We start from the raw sequence: 15,768 nt of genomic DNA, 5'->3' as shown, positions 1-15,768 counted from the left end.
GTAGACTAAAATAAAAAGTGATAATAAAAAGTATGACTATGCATAGGTAACAAACAAACAGCGAGTAGCAGCAGTGTACAAGGGAGGGTCAATGTAAATTGTCCGGTATGAGAGGGGTTCACTGTATTTGAGATGTTTCCAAAACTTAATTGCTCTATTTTGAGCTTTTATTATTAGTGGATTTTGGCCTAATTCTGCCCCGCATGCATTGTTTGTAGTTTTCCTCTGGACATGTAAGAGAATCTTACAGAACTGCATGCAGGGTTTCAATAGGGTGTTTGTCCCATTGGGTGAAATATTGTTTTGCAAGTGGACCCCACACATCACTGCCATAAAGTGCAATTAGTTCAATAACACATTCAATTAGTTTTAGCCAAATTTGAATAGGTATTTCAATTAGAATTATATTTTTAATGGTGTAGAATTCCCTGCATGCTTTCTCTCAGTTCATTCACATCTCTCTCTCTCTCTCTCTCTCTCTCTCTCTCTGTACCAGTCAAAAGTTTGGACACACCTACTCATTCAATTTGTATTATTTTCTACATTGTAGAATAATAGTGAAGGAATCAAAACTATGAAATGGAATCATGTAGTAACGAAGAAAGTATGAAAAATATATTGTATATTTGAGATTCTTCAAAGTAGCCACAATTTGCCACAAGATAGCCCTATTTGGTACAAGACCAAGTCCATATTATGGCAAGAACAGCTCAAATAAGCAAAGAGAAACAACAATCCATCATTACTTTAAGACATGAAGGGCAGTCAATGCGGAAAATGTCAATAATTTTTCAAGTTTCTTCAATTGCAGTCGTAAAAACCATCAAGCGCTATAATGAAACTGGCTCTTTTGAGGACCGCCACAGGAAAGGAAGACCCAGAGTTACCTCTGTGCAGAGGATAAGTTCGCTAGATTTACCAGCCTCAGAAATTGCAGCCCAAATACAGTGGCAAGAAAAAGTATGTGAACCCTTTAGAATTACTTGGATTTCTGCATAAATTAAGGCTAAGTCACAACAATATACAAACACATCCTGCTTAAACTAATAACAAACAAACAATTATACTTTTTCATGTCTTTATTGAACACACTGTGTAAAGTGCAGGTCGGGAAAAGTATGTGAACCCCTGAATTTAATAACAGGTTGACCCTCCTTTGGCAGCAATAACCTCAACCAAACGTTTTCTGTAGTTGCGGATCAGACCTTCACAATGGTCAGGAGGAATTTGACCCATTCTTCTTTACAAAACTGTTTCAGTTCCACAATATTCTTGGGATGTCTGATGTGAACCTCTCTCTTGAGGTCATGCCACAGCATCTCAATCGGGTTGAGGTCAGGACTGGGCCACTCCAGAAGGTCAGGACTGACTGGGCCACTCCAGAAGGCGTATTTTCTTCTGTTCAAGCCATTCCGTTGTTGATTTACTTCTGTCTTTTGGGTTGTTGTCCTGTTGCATCACCTAACTTCTGTAGAGCTTCAATTGGCAGACAGATAGCCTTACATTCTCCTGCAAAATGTCTTGATAAACTTGGGAATACATTTTTCCATCGATGATAGCAAGCTGTCCCGGCCCTGGGGCAGCAAAGCAGCCCCAAACCATGATGCTCTCTCCACCATAGTTTACAGTTGAGATGAGGTTTTGATTTTGGTGTGCTGTGCCTTTTTTTCTCCACACACAGTGTTGTGTGTTCCTTACAAACAACACAACTTTAGTTTAATTTGTCCAAAGAATATTTTGCCAGTAGCGCTGTGGCGAACTTATTTTGCGAACTTGCAGTACTGTTTTTTTGGACAGCCATGGCTTTTTCCATTGAATCCTCCCATGAACATCATTCTTGTTTTGTGTTTTACGGATTGTAGACTCGTCAACAGAGATGCTAGCATCTTCCAGGGATTTCTGTAAGTCTTTAGCTGACACTCTAGGATTCTTCTTAAACTCATTGAGCCTTCTGTGTTGTGCTCTTGCAGTCATCTTTGCAGGACGGCCACTCCTAGGGAGATTAGCAACAGTGCTGAAATTTCTCAATTTATAGACAATTTGTCTTACCATGGACTGACTTTTAGAGATACTTTTGTAACCCTTCCCAGCTTTATGCAAGGCAACAATTCTTAATCTTAGGTCTTCTCTTTTGTTCGAGGCATGATTCATCAGGCAATGCTTCTTGTGAATAGCAAACTCAAAATTTGTGAGTGTTTTTTTTATGGGGCAGGGAAGCTCTAACCAACATCTCCAAACTCGTCTCATTGTTTTGAATTCCGGTTAGTTGACTCCTGACTCCAATTAGCTTTAGAGAAGTCATTAGCCTAGGGGTTCACATACTTTTCCCAACCTACAGTGTGAATGTTTAAATTATGTATTCAGAATAGACAAGAAAAATACAATAATTTGTGTGTTATTAGTTTTAGTTAATTTATTGTTGTGAAATTTTATGTCAAATTTATGCAGAAATCCTGGTAATTCCAAAGCGTTCACATACTTTTTCTTGCGACTGTAAATGCATCACAGAGTAAGAGACACATCTAAACATCAACTGTTCAGAGGAGACACCGTGAATCAGGCCTTCATGGTCAAAGTGCTGCAAAGAAACCACTACAAAAGGACACCAATAATAAGAAGAGACTTGCTTGGGCCAAGAAACACGAGCAATGGACATTAGACCAGTGGAAACCTGTCCTTTTGATTTTTGGTTCCAATCGCCATCTGTTTGTGAGACGCAGAGTAGGTGAACGGATGATTTATATATGTGTGGTTCTCACAGTGAAGCATGGAGGAGGAGGTGTGATAGTGTGGGGGTGCTTTGCTGGTGACACTGTATGTGATTTGTTTAGAATTCAAAGGACACTTAACCAGCACGCCTACTACAGCATTCTGCAGCAATACACCATCCCATCTGGTCTCTGCTTACTTATTTTCCACCATAATTTGCAAATAAATTCATTAAAAGTCCTACAATGTGATTTTCTGGATTTTTTTTCTCTCATTTTGTCTGTCATAGTTGAAGTGTACCTATGATGAAAATTACAGGCCTCTCTCATCTTTTTAAGTGGGAGAACTTGCACAATTGGTGGCTGACTAAATACTTTTTTGCCCCACTGTATGTGGGCTGCAATTTCTGAGGCTGGTAACTCTACTGAACGTATCCTCTACAGCAGAGGTAACTCTGGGTCTTCCTTTCCTGTGGCAGTCCTCATGAGAGCCCGTTTCATCATAGCGCATGATGGTTTTTACGACTGCACCTGAAGAAACTTTCAAAGTTCTTGAAATGTTCCGGATTGACTGACATTCATGTTTTAAAGTAATGATGGACTGTCTTTTCTCTTTGCTTATTTGAGCTGTTCTTACCATAATATGGACTTGGTTTTTTAACAAATAGGGCTATCTTCTGAATACCACCCCTCACAACACGATTGGCTCAAACACATTAAGAAGGAAAGAAATTCCACAAATGAACTTTTAACAAGGCACAGCTGTTAATTGAAATGTATTCCAGGTGAATAACTCATGAAGCTGGTTGAGAGAATGCCAAGAGTGTGCAAAGCTGTCATCAAGGCAAAGGGTGGCTACTTTGAAGAATATAAAATATAAAATATATTTTGATTTGTTTAACACTTTTTTGGTTACTTCCTGATTCCTTATGTGTTATTTCATAGTTGATGTCTTCACTTTTATTAGTCTACAGTTTAGAAAATAGTAAAAATAAAGAAAAACCCTTGAATGAGCAGGTGCATCCAAACGTTTGACTGGTACTGTATGTGTGTCAAATGAAGTGAAAGTAACTGTTTAAATGTGATGAATCCCCTCTGATCTAGTTTGACCGTCAGCAACACTGATAGGTGGGTAAATATTAATCCCAGCAATAACCCTGAGTGGAAAATCCTAATGTTCATTGTTACTTTACTTCAGTAAGCCCTGAAAGCTATTTTATGTATGCACACACACACACACACACACACACACACACAACTGAATGACGCTTTCATCCGATGAAGAGTATGCATTTGAATTCCTAATTCCTAGTTACCAAAATATCCACTCTGACATGTGGATAAAGAAAAATGTTACGTTATACAACCTGACAAGAACCCAGATGAACCCAGCTAAAGGCCACACAGTAATGAATGGATTAAAAAATGTATGGTTTATACATTGTTAAAACCTATCTAGCGGGTTCCAATGTCAGAGGACAATGTATACTGTATCCGCGAGCATTGAAATATGTTTTGTGTATGTTCTTGACCAATGGACATGGTGCAAACATACATGGACTGCACAATTGTATCCAAGCATAAAAAAGGTATCGAAAATACAGCAATCCATTACAGCCCTTGAAATCTTTCCTTGTCTCCAATTTCAAAGAGATTTCATCAGATTGGCTAGACTAGTGGCTCCCGAGTGGCGCAGAGGTCTAAGACACTGCATCTCAGTGGAAGAAGCGTCACTGCAGTACCTGGTTTTAATCCAGGCTGCATCACATCCGGCCGTGATTGGGAGTGCCATAGGGGTGGTGCAAAATTGGGCCGGGCTAGGCAGTCATTGTAAATAAGAATTTGTTCATTCCTGACTTGCCTAGTTAAATAAAAACATTTAAAATAGTGTATCCTTTGTCTTATGAAACAACGATAAAACATTCATCTGCATGTGGCAACCCAATCCACATCCATTTAACTTCAGATTTCTCCATGAATCAATAAAACCTAAAAGCATTTTTTTTTTTACAAGGAGAGAAAAAATAAAGACAGTGGAAAGCAACACCCAAACACATTCAGCAGCATGGTTGTCTGGCTGGAGCAGTCAGTGGAAGTGCAAAACAAATACATGTCAGAAGAGCGTGTGAACAGAGGAGGAGAGGATGCGAAGAGATGAGAGGCTGGAATAGATACATGCCTGGGCCCTGGGTAAAGCATTAGCAGCCATAATGGGAAACTTCCCTATCAGACAAACAGCATCAGTACTAGAGGGAAGGATGGCTTCACTGGTAAGAAGCAGGCCATGCTACAGATAAATATCACAATCACCACTATATGCTTTATGGCATCAATTGTCAAAGGAATTGCTAGTTTACACAAACTGATGTTTCCTTTGTTGTGGGATGATGGAAGGTTGAATATTTGCCTGTTCAAAAGCATGATACTGTATTGAGCCTCTGTTCTGGGATTTGCTTTCAGCCAACATGCACTAAGCTTAACCATACACACAAGTCATCACAGTACCATATGCACTGACATTGAAGCTGTACCATAATCTTGTTTTTGTAATCTCCTATATCACTGTGTCGGAAGAATGGTAAGGGTCAACAAAGTAAATTCAAGAATTGATATGAAATTCTAATTGAAAACAAGGAGCCCTTTGCTTTAATATATGGCATTTAGATTGATTCCCTAAATTGATTGAGTTTAAATGAAATTGACTCAGGGTTTACTCACAGTTCCAAGCAGAGCTGACAGGATTCAGGAGTTGATCCAATAGTCCATAGCAACCTGAAAGTCTGATTCTCTTCCTGACTTGGCCCTTGGGGTTCTGTACCCATAACACAGTCCACATTCACATAGTCTCAGAGGAACAGGGTCTGGTGGGACTGGCTGGGGAAGTATTGGTTGTGATCAGGACACAGTTTTTTCCTGTAGCTAAGGTCCAGTGGGCTGGGTTTCAGGGGACTTCCAAGTTTCAAGTCATTACACGGTTTAAAAATCGTCTCGAGCTCAGTGATCTCCATAAACACATACCACCTGAAGAAAGAGAAGACAAGAGAAAAGGTTGGACCATGGTTGCTGCTATTAAAGTGGCTATAGAAAACCTTATTGCCTCCTTACTATGGTGACACGCCCAGATATAGTACATTCAAAATATCTTTAAAAAAGACCAGGGAATTCAATGAATACAGTCATGACCTGGACTCCACTGGACTCCACTGTTTGCTTGTTAGTCAAAATACATGTTTCTCTTGCTCATTGTTTGGGCCTGACTCAGAGGAAAAGTCTTCATAAAAGAGATGAACAAACTAATAAAGCTACTTCCTGTGTACACCAGGAGTGGGTGTCTGATTGAGTGAACTGTACCGTAGGGAGAGATTGTACTATGCTAGACTGTGTGGGTGAGAGGAGGGAGGGTCGAGGATAGAGAGAGGAAAAGAGAGAGAAAGAAAGAGAAGGGGTGTAGTGTTCACAGTCACAAGTGAGTGTGTGCGTGCGTGCGTGTGTGTGTGTGTGTGTGTGTGTGTGTGTGCGTGCGTGTGTGTGTTATTCTGTTCCTTTGTCTGCACTGAGACAAACCCCTTTGTTCTAGCCCACACAGTGTGGCAAAGCAAAATATGAACATTTCAAGAGCTATTAAATCGCTAAGCATGCAATCTAATCCCACCCACGGCAGAATTTCAGAACAGAGTGAGGAATAGACAATCAGTTATGCTATCTCTCAACAATAGAAACATTGAATACTTAAAATGTTTTACATGACAGCTAAGCCAAACACACATACAATGCTGTTTTTATTATGGCATCTACATGAAACACACCCAGGCCTGTACATATTTGGGATTGACAGTATTTCATTCCAATGTGCTCTAAACGACTAAGTATTGCTACACATTGTTGCATTTTGGAATCTGAGCGCCCAAAACAAAGCATTGACTGTGGCTTTACTCTATGGCTCTAGCAGTGTACGAAGGAAAAAGCATGGCTCTGAGTGCCTACTCACTCCCTCTCGCTCTCCCAGCCCCAGAGTTCCTCTACCCACAAGTGGAAACACAAAGCCAGATTGTTAGCACCCGGCCACTGAGACAGAGCAGAGGTGAGTCAGTGAGCTTAGCTGGAGAACCCGTCTCATACAGAGCTGTGATGGGAAAATAGGGTATCTAGGAAAAAGGGAAGAACTATTGCGCAATGTCAGTTGTCCATTATTTTGAATCAGTAGACGAGAACCTGGGACAGGTTCGGTTACAGTATTGGGTTACATGATAATGATCCCATTCTAAAACTGCTGACACAGATTATACAAACAGTTACTTATCCCTGTTGAAAGTACATGACTTTCACTGTTCATTGGCTTACTTTAGCGATGCACAATATATCGGTCAGCATATCGGAAACGGACGATATTAACTAAAATTCCAACATCGGCATCGGCACGATGTCTAGTTTAAAGCCGATGTGCAAAACCGATGTCAAAGCTGACGTGCATACCTACAGTTGAAGTCGGAAGGTAAAAAATACACCTTAGCCAAATACATTTAAACTCAGTTTCACAATTCCTGACATTTAATCAAAGTAAAAATTCCCTGTCTTAGGTCAATTAGGATTACCACTTTATTTTAAGAATGTGAAATGTCAGAATAATAGTAGAGAGAATGATTTATTTCACCTTTATTTCTTTCATCACATTCCCAGTGGGTCAGAAGTTTACATACACTCAATTAGTACTTGGTAGCATTGCCTTTAAATTGTTTATTTTGGCTCAAACGTTTCGGATAGCCTTCCACAAGCTTCCCACAATAAGTTGGGTGAATTTTGGCCCATTCCTCCTGACAGAGCTGGTGTAACTGAGTCAGGTTTGTAGGCCTCCTTGCTCGCACACGCTTTTTCAGTTCCGCCCACATATTTTCTATAGGATTGAGGTCAGGGCTTTGTGATGCCAATGTCCAATACCTTGACTTTGTTTTCCTTAAGCCATTTTGCCAAAACTTTGGAAGTATGCTTGGGGTCATTGTCCATTTGGAAGACCCATTTGCGACCAAGCATTAACTTTCTGACTGATGTCTTGAGAACTTGCTTCAATATATCTACATAATTTTCCTACCTCATGATGCCATCTATTTTGTGAAGCGCACCAGTCCCTCCTGCAGCAAGCACCCCCACAACATGATGCTGCCACCACCATGCTTCACGGATGGGATGGTGTTCTTCGGCTTGCAAGCCTCCCCCTTTTTCCTCCAAACATAATGATGGTCATTATGGCCAAACAGTTCTAATTTTGTTTCATCAGACCAGAGGACATTTCTCCAAAAAGTACGCTCTTTGTCCCCATGTGCAGTTGCAAACCGTAGTCTGGATTTTTTATGGCGGTTTTGGAGCAGTTGCTTCTTCCTTGCTGAGATGCGTTTCAAGTTATGTCGATATAGTCATTAGTCATCGAACGTTAGGACTTTCGACTAGAAAAGCCAGAATGCAGTGTGAGCTGATTGTGGCAACTTGGTATGAACTTTGAACGATTATTCACTAAATAAGAAGTGATACCTCCTAGACGTTGAACTATCAGCTGCAGCTGAAAACGTACATGGCCTAGGAAAGAACAGACAATCTCCTAATAAAGACAAGGTACTTTAACATATCCACTCTATAACACTATGATCAGAAAGATTCTTCAGAAAGATTCTTCACAGGACAATGGCAATCTCTGCTGGGTAACCAGTCTTCCATCTTCGACCCATCTATCGAAGCGCAGCTCAGTGTAAATATATCTTGCATTTTCGTTTTCTGAATGGGTGGATATTAGAAGGCATAAGATTCTGTATTTACGGTAGCATAGCTTCTCAAGGTCCGATAGAGACCCAATCCCTTTGTCCCTCAGTCTTCCCACTCTTTCATTCAAACCCAACCCCCTTCCTTTGTGTAACCAGCCGTCATATCGGGTTAGCACTAGGGGATTTTCATGAAGTGATTAGTAATCGATGTATGATCTTTCCTGTGTATATATGTAATTCAGCCAATTTGTGTATTGATGATTCAACTTATTAGCTAGGGTTCGTGCAGATAACTGCATATGAATGAGTGATGGTACAGAACGGCATAGGCAAGATGCAGTAGATGGTATCCAGTACAGTATATTCATATGAGATGAGTAATGTAGGGTATGTAAACATATACAAGTGGCATTGTTTAAAGTGGCTAGTGATACTTGTATTACATAAAGATGGCAAGATCCAGTAGATGGTATAGAGTACAGTATATACATATGAGATGAGTAATGTAGGGTATGTATACATTATATTAAGTGGCATTGTTTAAGTGGCTAGAGATACAATTTTTACATCAATTTTTCCATTTTTAAAGTGGCTGGAGTTGAGGCAGTATGTTGGCAGCAGCCACTCAATGTTAGTGGTGGCTGTTTTACAGTCTGATGGCCTTGAGATAGAAGCTGTTTTTCAGTCTCTCGGTCCCTGCTTTGATGCACCTGTACTGACCTCGCCTTCTGGATGATAGCGGGGTGAAAAGGCAGTGGCTCGGGTGGTTGATGTTCTTGATGATCTTTATGGCCTTCCTGTGACATCGGGTGGTGTAGGTGTCCTGGAGGGCAGGTAGTTTGCCCCCGGTGATGCGTTGTGCAGACCTCACTACCCTCTGGAGAGCCTTACGGTGGTGGGCGGAGCAGTTGCCGTACCAGGCGGTGATACAGCCCGACAGGATGCTCTCAATTGTGCATCTGTAGAAGTTTGTGAGTGAATTTGGTGACAAGACAGATTTCTTCGGCCTCCTGAGGTTGAAGAGGCCCTGCTGCGCCTTCTTCACCACGCTGTCTGTGTGGGTGGACCAATTCAGTTTGTCCGTGATGTGTACGCCGAGGAACTTAAAACTTACTACCCTCTCCACTACTGTCCTGTCAATGTGGATAGATGGGGTGCTCCCTCTGCTGTTTCCTGAAGTCCACGATCAGCTCCTTTGTTTTGTTGACGTTAAGTGTGAGGTTATTTTCCTGACACCACACTCCGAGGGCCCTCACCTCCTCCCTGTAGGCCGTCTCATCGTTGTTGGTAATCAAGCCTACCCCTGTAGTGTCGTCTGCAAACTTGATGATTGAGTTGGTGGCGTGCATTACCATGCAGTCGGGGGTGAACAGGGAGTACAGGAGAGGGCTCAGGACACACCCTTGTGGGGCCCCAGTGTTGAGGATCAGCGGGGTGGAGATGTTGTTACCTACCCTCACCACCTGGGGGCGGCCCGTCAGGAAGTCCAGTACCCAGTTGCACAGGGCGGGGTCGAGACCCAGGGTCTCGAGCTTGATGACGAGTTTGGAGGGTACTATGGTGTTAAATGCTAAGCTGTAGTCGATGAACAGCATTCTCACATAGGTATTCCTCTTGTCCAGATGGGTTAGGGCAGTGTGGTTGCGATTGCGTCGTCTGTGGACCTATTGGGGCGGTAGGCAAATTGGAATGGGTCTAGGGTGTCAGGTAGGGTGGAGGTGATATGGTCTTTGACTAGTCTCTTAAAGCATTTCATGATGATGGAAGTGAGTGCTACGGGGTGGTAGTCGTTTAGCTCAGTTACCTTAGCTTTCTTGGGAACAGGAACAATGTTGGCCCTGTTGAAGCATGTGGGAACAGCAGACTGGGATAAGGATTGATTGAATATGTCCGTAAACACACCAGCCAGCTGGTCTGCGCATGCTCTGAGGACACGGCAGGGGATGCCGCCTGGGCCTGCAGCCTTGCGAGGGTTAACACGTTTAAATGTTTTACTCACGTCGACTGCAGTGAAGGAGAGTCCGCAGGTTTTGGTAGCGGGCCGTGTCAGTGGCACTGTATTGTCATCAATGCGAACAAAGAAGTTGTTTAGTCTGTCTGGGAGCAAGACATCCTGGTTCACGACGGGGCTGGTTTTCTTTTTGTAATCCATGATTGACTGTAGAACCTGCTACATACCTCTTGTGTTTGAGCTGTTGAATTGCGACTCTACTTTGTCTCTCTACTGACGCTTAGTTTGTTTGATTGCCTTGCGGAGGGAATAGCTACACTGTTTGTATTCGGTCATGTTTCCGGTCACCTTGCCCTGATTAAAAGCAGTGGTTCGCGCCTTCAGTTTGGCGCGAATTCTGCCATCAATCCACGGTTTCTGGTTTGGGTAGGTTTTAATAGTTGCTGTGGGTACGACATCACCGATGCACTTGCTAATAAACACGCTCACCGAATCAGCATATTCGTCAATGTTGTTGTTATACGCAATGCGGAACATATCCCAATCCACGTGATCGAAGCAATATTGAAGCGTGGAATCCTGTTTTAGTCTCTGTCTATAGGCTGGAAGCAACAAAATGGAGTCGTGGTCAGCTTTTCCGAAAGGATGGCGGGGGAGGGCCTTATATGCGTTGCGGAAGTTAGAATAACAATGATCCAGGGTTTTACCAGCCCTGGTAGCACAATCGATATGCTGATAGAATATAGGGAGTCTTGTTTTCAGCTACAATGAATGCAGCCTCAGGATCTGTGGTTTCCAGTTTACATAGAGTCAAATACATTTTGTTTAGGGCCATCGATGTGTCGGCTTGGGGGGGAATATATGTGGCTGTGATTATAATCGAAGATCATTTTCTTGGTAGATAATGTGGTCGACATTTGATTGTGAGGAATTCTAAGTCAGGTGAACAAAAGGACTTGAGTTCCTGTATGTTGTTATGATCACACCACGTCTCGTTAATCATTAGGCATACCCGCCCCCTCTTCTTACCAGAAATATGCTAGTTTCTGTCGGTGCGATGCATGAAGAAACCAGCTGGCTGTACCGACTCCGATAGTGTGTCTCAAGTGAGCCATGTTTCCGTGAAGCAAAGAACATTACAGTCTCTTATGTCTCTCTGGAATGCTACCCTTGCTCGGATTTCATCAACCTTGTTGTCAAGAGACTGGACATTAGCGAGTAGTATGCTCGGGAGCGGTGCGCGATGTGCCCGTCTCCGGAGCCTGACCAGAAGACCACTTCGTCTGCCCCTTTTAAGGCGTCGTTGTTTTGTTTCGCTGGCTGGGATCCGATCCATTGTCCTGGGTGGTGGGCAAAACAGACGATCCGCTTAGGGAAAGTCGTATTCCTGGTCGTAATGATGGTGAGTTGACGTTGCTCTTATATCCAGTAGTTTCTCCCGACCGTATGTAATAAAACCTAAGTTTACCTGGGGTACCAATGTAAGAAATAACACGTAAAAAAAACTAAATACTGCATAGTTTCCTAGGAACACGAAGCGAGGCGGCCATCTCTGTCGGCACCGCAAGAATATGAGACTGAATAACGTGACGATTACAACAAATGAACAATGAAGTAAGTGAAAGAAATAGGTTTTGATTATGTTTTACTGGTAATGGGGACATACGTAAATGCCAACAAAATAACTTTTTGGTCAGTGTGGTTCGGTGTGTATGTGGTGTGTGTAACCTTTATTTAACAAGGCAAGAGAGTTAAGAACAAATTATTATTTACAATGATGGCCAAACTCGGACGACGCTGGGCCAATTGTGCACTGCCCTACGGGACTCCCAATCAGGGCCGGATGTGGTACAGCCCGGATTTGAACCAGGGACTTTAGTGATGCCTCTTGCACTGAGATGTGTGTGTATGTTAACTATTTAACTGTACTAGAATGCTTAAAAGGCCACAAAAATGTTAAATATCGGTTATCGTAATCATTTTTTGGGGGGCAAGGAAAATATTGGATATCGGTATTGGACAAAAATGTCATATCGGTGCATCCCTAGTTTACTTGATTTGATTGAGTAAAATTAAGCACATATTTACCCACGCAACATACGGAAGCTGTTTACCATCTATTAGTGTATGCCAACATACAAATTACTTTATATTATCAAAAGGGTTTTAAGTGGATTGACCCTGAATGCATCTAGGTGCACTGTTTCGCAGCAACAAAAATATACAAACTAATAAATCCACATGTTCCTAATGTAATAACATTTTTGGCCCGAAATATACATTTCACTAATTGAAGCAGTGTCCATTAAACCCATATTTTAGCTAGACCAGTTTACTGATGAGGCTACAACATACATGTCTGAGAGAAAAAAAGCGACACTATCACAAATCACAAGGAGGTCATAATCTATTCCCTGATGATTTAGTAGACACAGTACACAGTACAACATTTTGTGTCTATTGTGTCCGTTTGTTTCTATACCATGACAAACCATGAAAAAAATGTCTATTGGTATGGCTCAGCCAAGGACAGCGAGAGCATACATAATCTTCCTGGACCCCCCATGGAGAAAGATGGGTGTGAGTTTACTTTTTGGGAGTTGTTTTTGTGATGGCAACACAATGACCTAAAGAGCATTGCCTAATGACAAATGAGTGATTTGTCAAGTACAACAGCACTGAACGTCACAAAATATAGTAAAGTTAATCCAATTGCACTCCGTACTTGTAATCCAAGAATGTGAAAAACGAAATTGTAGATGAACAATTGCACAATAACAAGCAAGGCTAAACATGATAAAACATTGCCCTCAATCCTTGATCACCATGTTGTGCACAGTAACCTGCAAGAGTCCAGCAAACATGTCTGTAGAGACATGAAAATAGCTGTGCAGCAAAGCTCCTCATCCAACCTGACAGAGCTTGAGAGAATCTGCAGAGACGAATTGGAGAAACTACCCAAATACAGTTGTGTTAGGATTGTAGAGTCATACCCAAGAAAACTAGAGGCTGTAATCGCTGCCAACGGTGCTTCAACAAAGTACAGGTTAAAGAGTCAGAATACTTATGTACATGTGATATAAGTTTGCAAAAAATAATTAAAACCTGTTTTTCCTTTGTCATTATGGGGTATTGTGTGTAGATTGAGGACATGCTCTTCTGACATGTATTTGTTTTTCCACTTCCACTGACTGCTCCAGCCAGACAACCATGCTGCTGAATGTGCTTGGGTGTTGCTTTCCACTGTCTTTCTTTTTTCTCTCCTTGTAAAAAAAAAATGCTTTTAGGTTTTATTGATTCATGGAGAAATCTGAAGTTAAATGGATGTGGATTGGGTTGCCACATGCAGATGAATGTTTTATCGTTGTTTCATAAGACAAAGGCAAGTCAGGAATGAACAAATTCTTATTTACAATGACTGCCTAGCCCGGGCCAATTGTGCACTGCCCTATAGGTCTCCCAATCACGGCCGGATGTGATGCAGCCTGGATTAAAACCAGGTACTGCAGTGACGCCTCTTCCACTGAGATGCAGTGTCTTAGACCTCTGCGCCACTCGGGAGCCACTAGTCTAGCCAATCTGACGAGGAAAGATTTCAAGGGCTGTAATGGATTGCTGTATTTTCGATGCCTTTTTTACGCTTGGATACAATTTTGCAGTCCATGTATGTTTGCACCATGTCCATTGGTCAAGAACATACACAAAACATATTTCAATGCTCGCGGATACAGTATACATTGTCCTCTGACATTGGAACCCGTGAGATAGGTTTTAACAATGTATGAACCATACATTTTTTTATCCATTCATTACTGTGTGCCCTTTAGCTGGGTTCATCTGGGTTCTTGTCAGGTTGTATACCGTAACGTTTTTCTTTATCCACATGTCAGAGTGGATATTTTGGTAACTAGGAATTAGAAATTCAAATGCACACTCTTCATGGGATGAAAGCATCATTCAGTTGTGTGTGTGTGTGTATACAACCTGATGCAGGACTCCATCACTCTCCTTAATTCAAAAAGCCCTTACACAGCCCGGAGGTGTGTTGGGTCATTGTCCTGTTTAAAAACAAATGATAGTCCCACTATGTGCAAACCAGATGTGATGGCGTATCACTGCAGAATGCTGTGGTAGCCATGCTGGTTAAGTGTGCCTTGAATTCTAAATAAATCACAAACAGTGTCATCAGCAAAGCACCCCCACACCATCACACCTCCTCAATGCTTCACAGTGAAAACCACACATGATGATCATCACTTCACCGACTCTGCATCTCACAAAGACACGGCGGTTGGAACCAATAATCCCAAATGTGCATTCATCAGACCAAAGGACAGATTTCCACCCGTCTAATGTTTCTTGGCCCAAGCAAGTCGCTTCCTATTATTGGAGTCCTTTAGTACCCTGGGGCGGCAGGGTAGCCTAGTTGTTAGAGTGGTGGACTTATAACTGAAAGGTTGCAAGTTCAAATGCCCGTTCAAATGATGGACTGTCATTTCTCTTTGCTTATTTGAGCTGTTATTGCCATAATATGGACTTGGTCTTTTACCAAATATTCTGTATACCACCCCTACTTTGTCACAACATAACTAACTGATTGGCTCAAACGCATTAAGGAAAGAAATTCCACAAATGTACTTTTAACAAGGCACACCTGTTAATTGAAACACATTCCAGCTGACTACCTCATGAAGCTTGTTGAGAGAATGCCAAGAGTGTGCAAAGCTGTCATCAAGGCAAAGGGTGGCTACTTTGAAGAATCTCAAATATATTTTGATTTGTATTAACACTTTTTTTGGTTACTACATGATTCCATGTGTTATTTCATCATTTTGATGTCTTCACTATTATTAAACAATGTAGAAAACAGTACAATTGAAGAAAAACCCTTGAATGAGTAGGTTTGTCCAAACTTTTGACTGGTACATATATCTATAATTGTTTTAAATATATATTTTTTATTTGAGTTATTTAGCATATGCTCTTATCCAGAGTGACTTATTAGTGCATTCATCTTAAGATAGCCAGGTGGTACAACCACATATATATTTGATATGCCTTATATGAGCACATTACCAAGCAGCCAACCTGCTTGCACCAAAACCACGCAATTACTGTAAAATACAAACACCATCTTGCCTCAATGAATTTAATTAATTCTACCATTCATTCGTTCATTCATTACAATATCGGAAAAATATTACAGTAAGAGCATTGGTACCATGAACCTGATTATGATAACATTATGTACTATACATTTACAGCGTTATACTGGCAGCAGAGTTGCCAGCAAACAACTGGAATTATATAATACAGCTGTGTGGCTGTAGTGATTACAGTATGCTACTGTATAATGCTG

At 41.6% G+C, this 15,768-nt stretch overlaps 1 protein-coding gene across 2 annotated transcripts in view; it reads right to left on the bottom strand.

Annotated features, from left to right (window-relative positions):
• LOC115113209 (receptor-type tyrosine-protein phosphatase epsilon-like) overlaps nucleotides 1-15,768 on the bottom strand; it is a 64,510-nt gene that overhangs the window by 38,520 nt on the left and 10,222 nt on the right. The window contains exon 2 of one of the 2 annotated variants that reach the window (XM_029640587.2): nucleotides 5,427-5,729. The exons of the other annotated variant lie outside the window; for it this stretch is intronic. Within the exon in view, the coding sequence (XP_029496447.1) occupies nucleotides 5,427-5,544 (118 nt within the window). The 5' untranslated portion in view covers nucleotides 5,545-5,729. The remainder of the gene's footprint in view (nucleotides 1-5,426; nucleotides 5,730-15,768) is intronic. 2 annotated transcript variants of the gene reach the window in all.

Source organism: Oncorhynchus nerka, linkage group LG28, assembly GCF_034236695.1.
Source record: "Oncorhynchus nerka isolate Pitt River linkage group LG28, Oner_Uvic_2.0, whole genome shotgun sequence".
Lineage (NCBI taxonomy): Eukaryota > Metazoa > Chordata > Actinopteri > Salmoniformes > Salmonidae > Oncorhynchus > Oncorhynchus nerka.
Note: the sequence above shows the minus strand (reverse complement) of the source record. Positions and strands in the feature narration are given on the sequence as shown.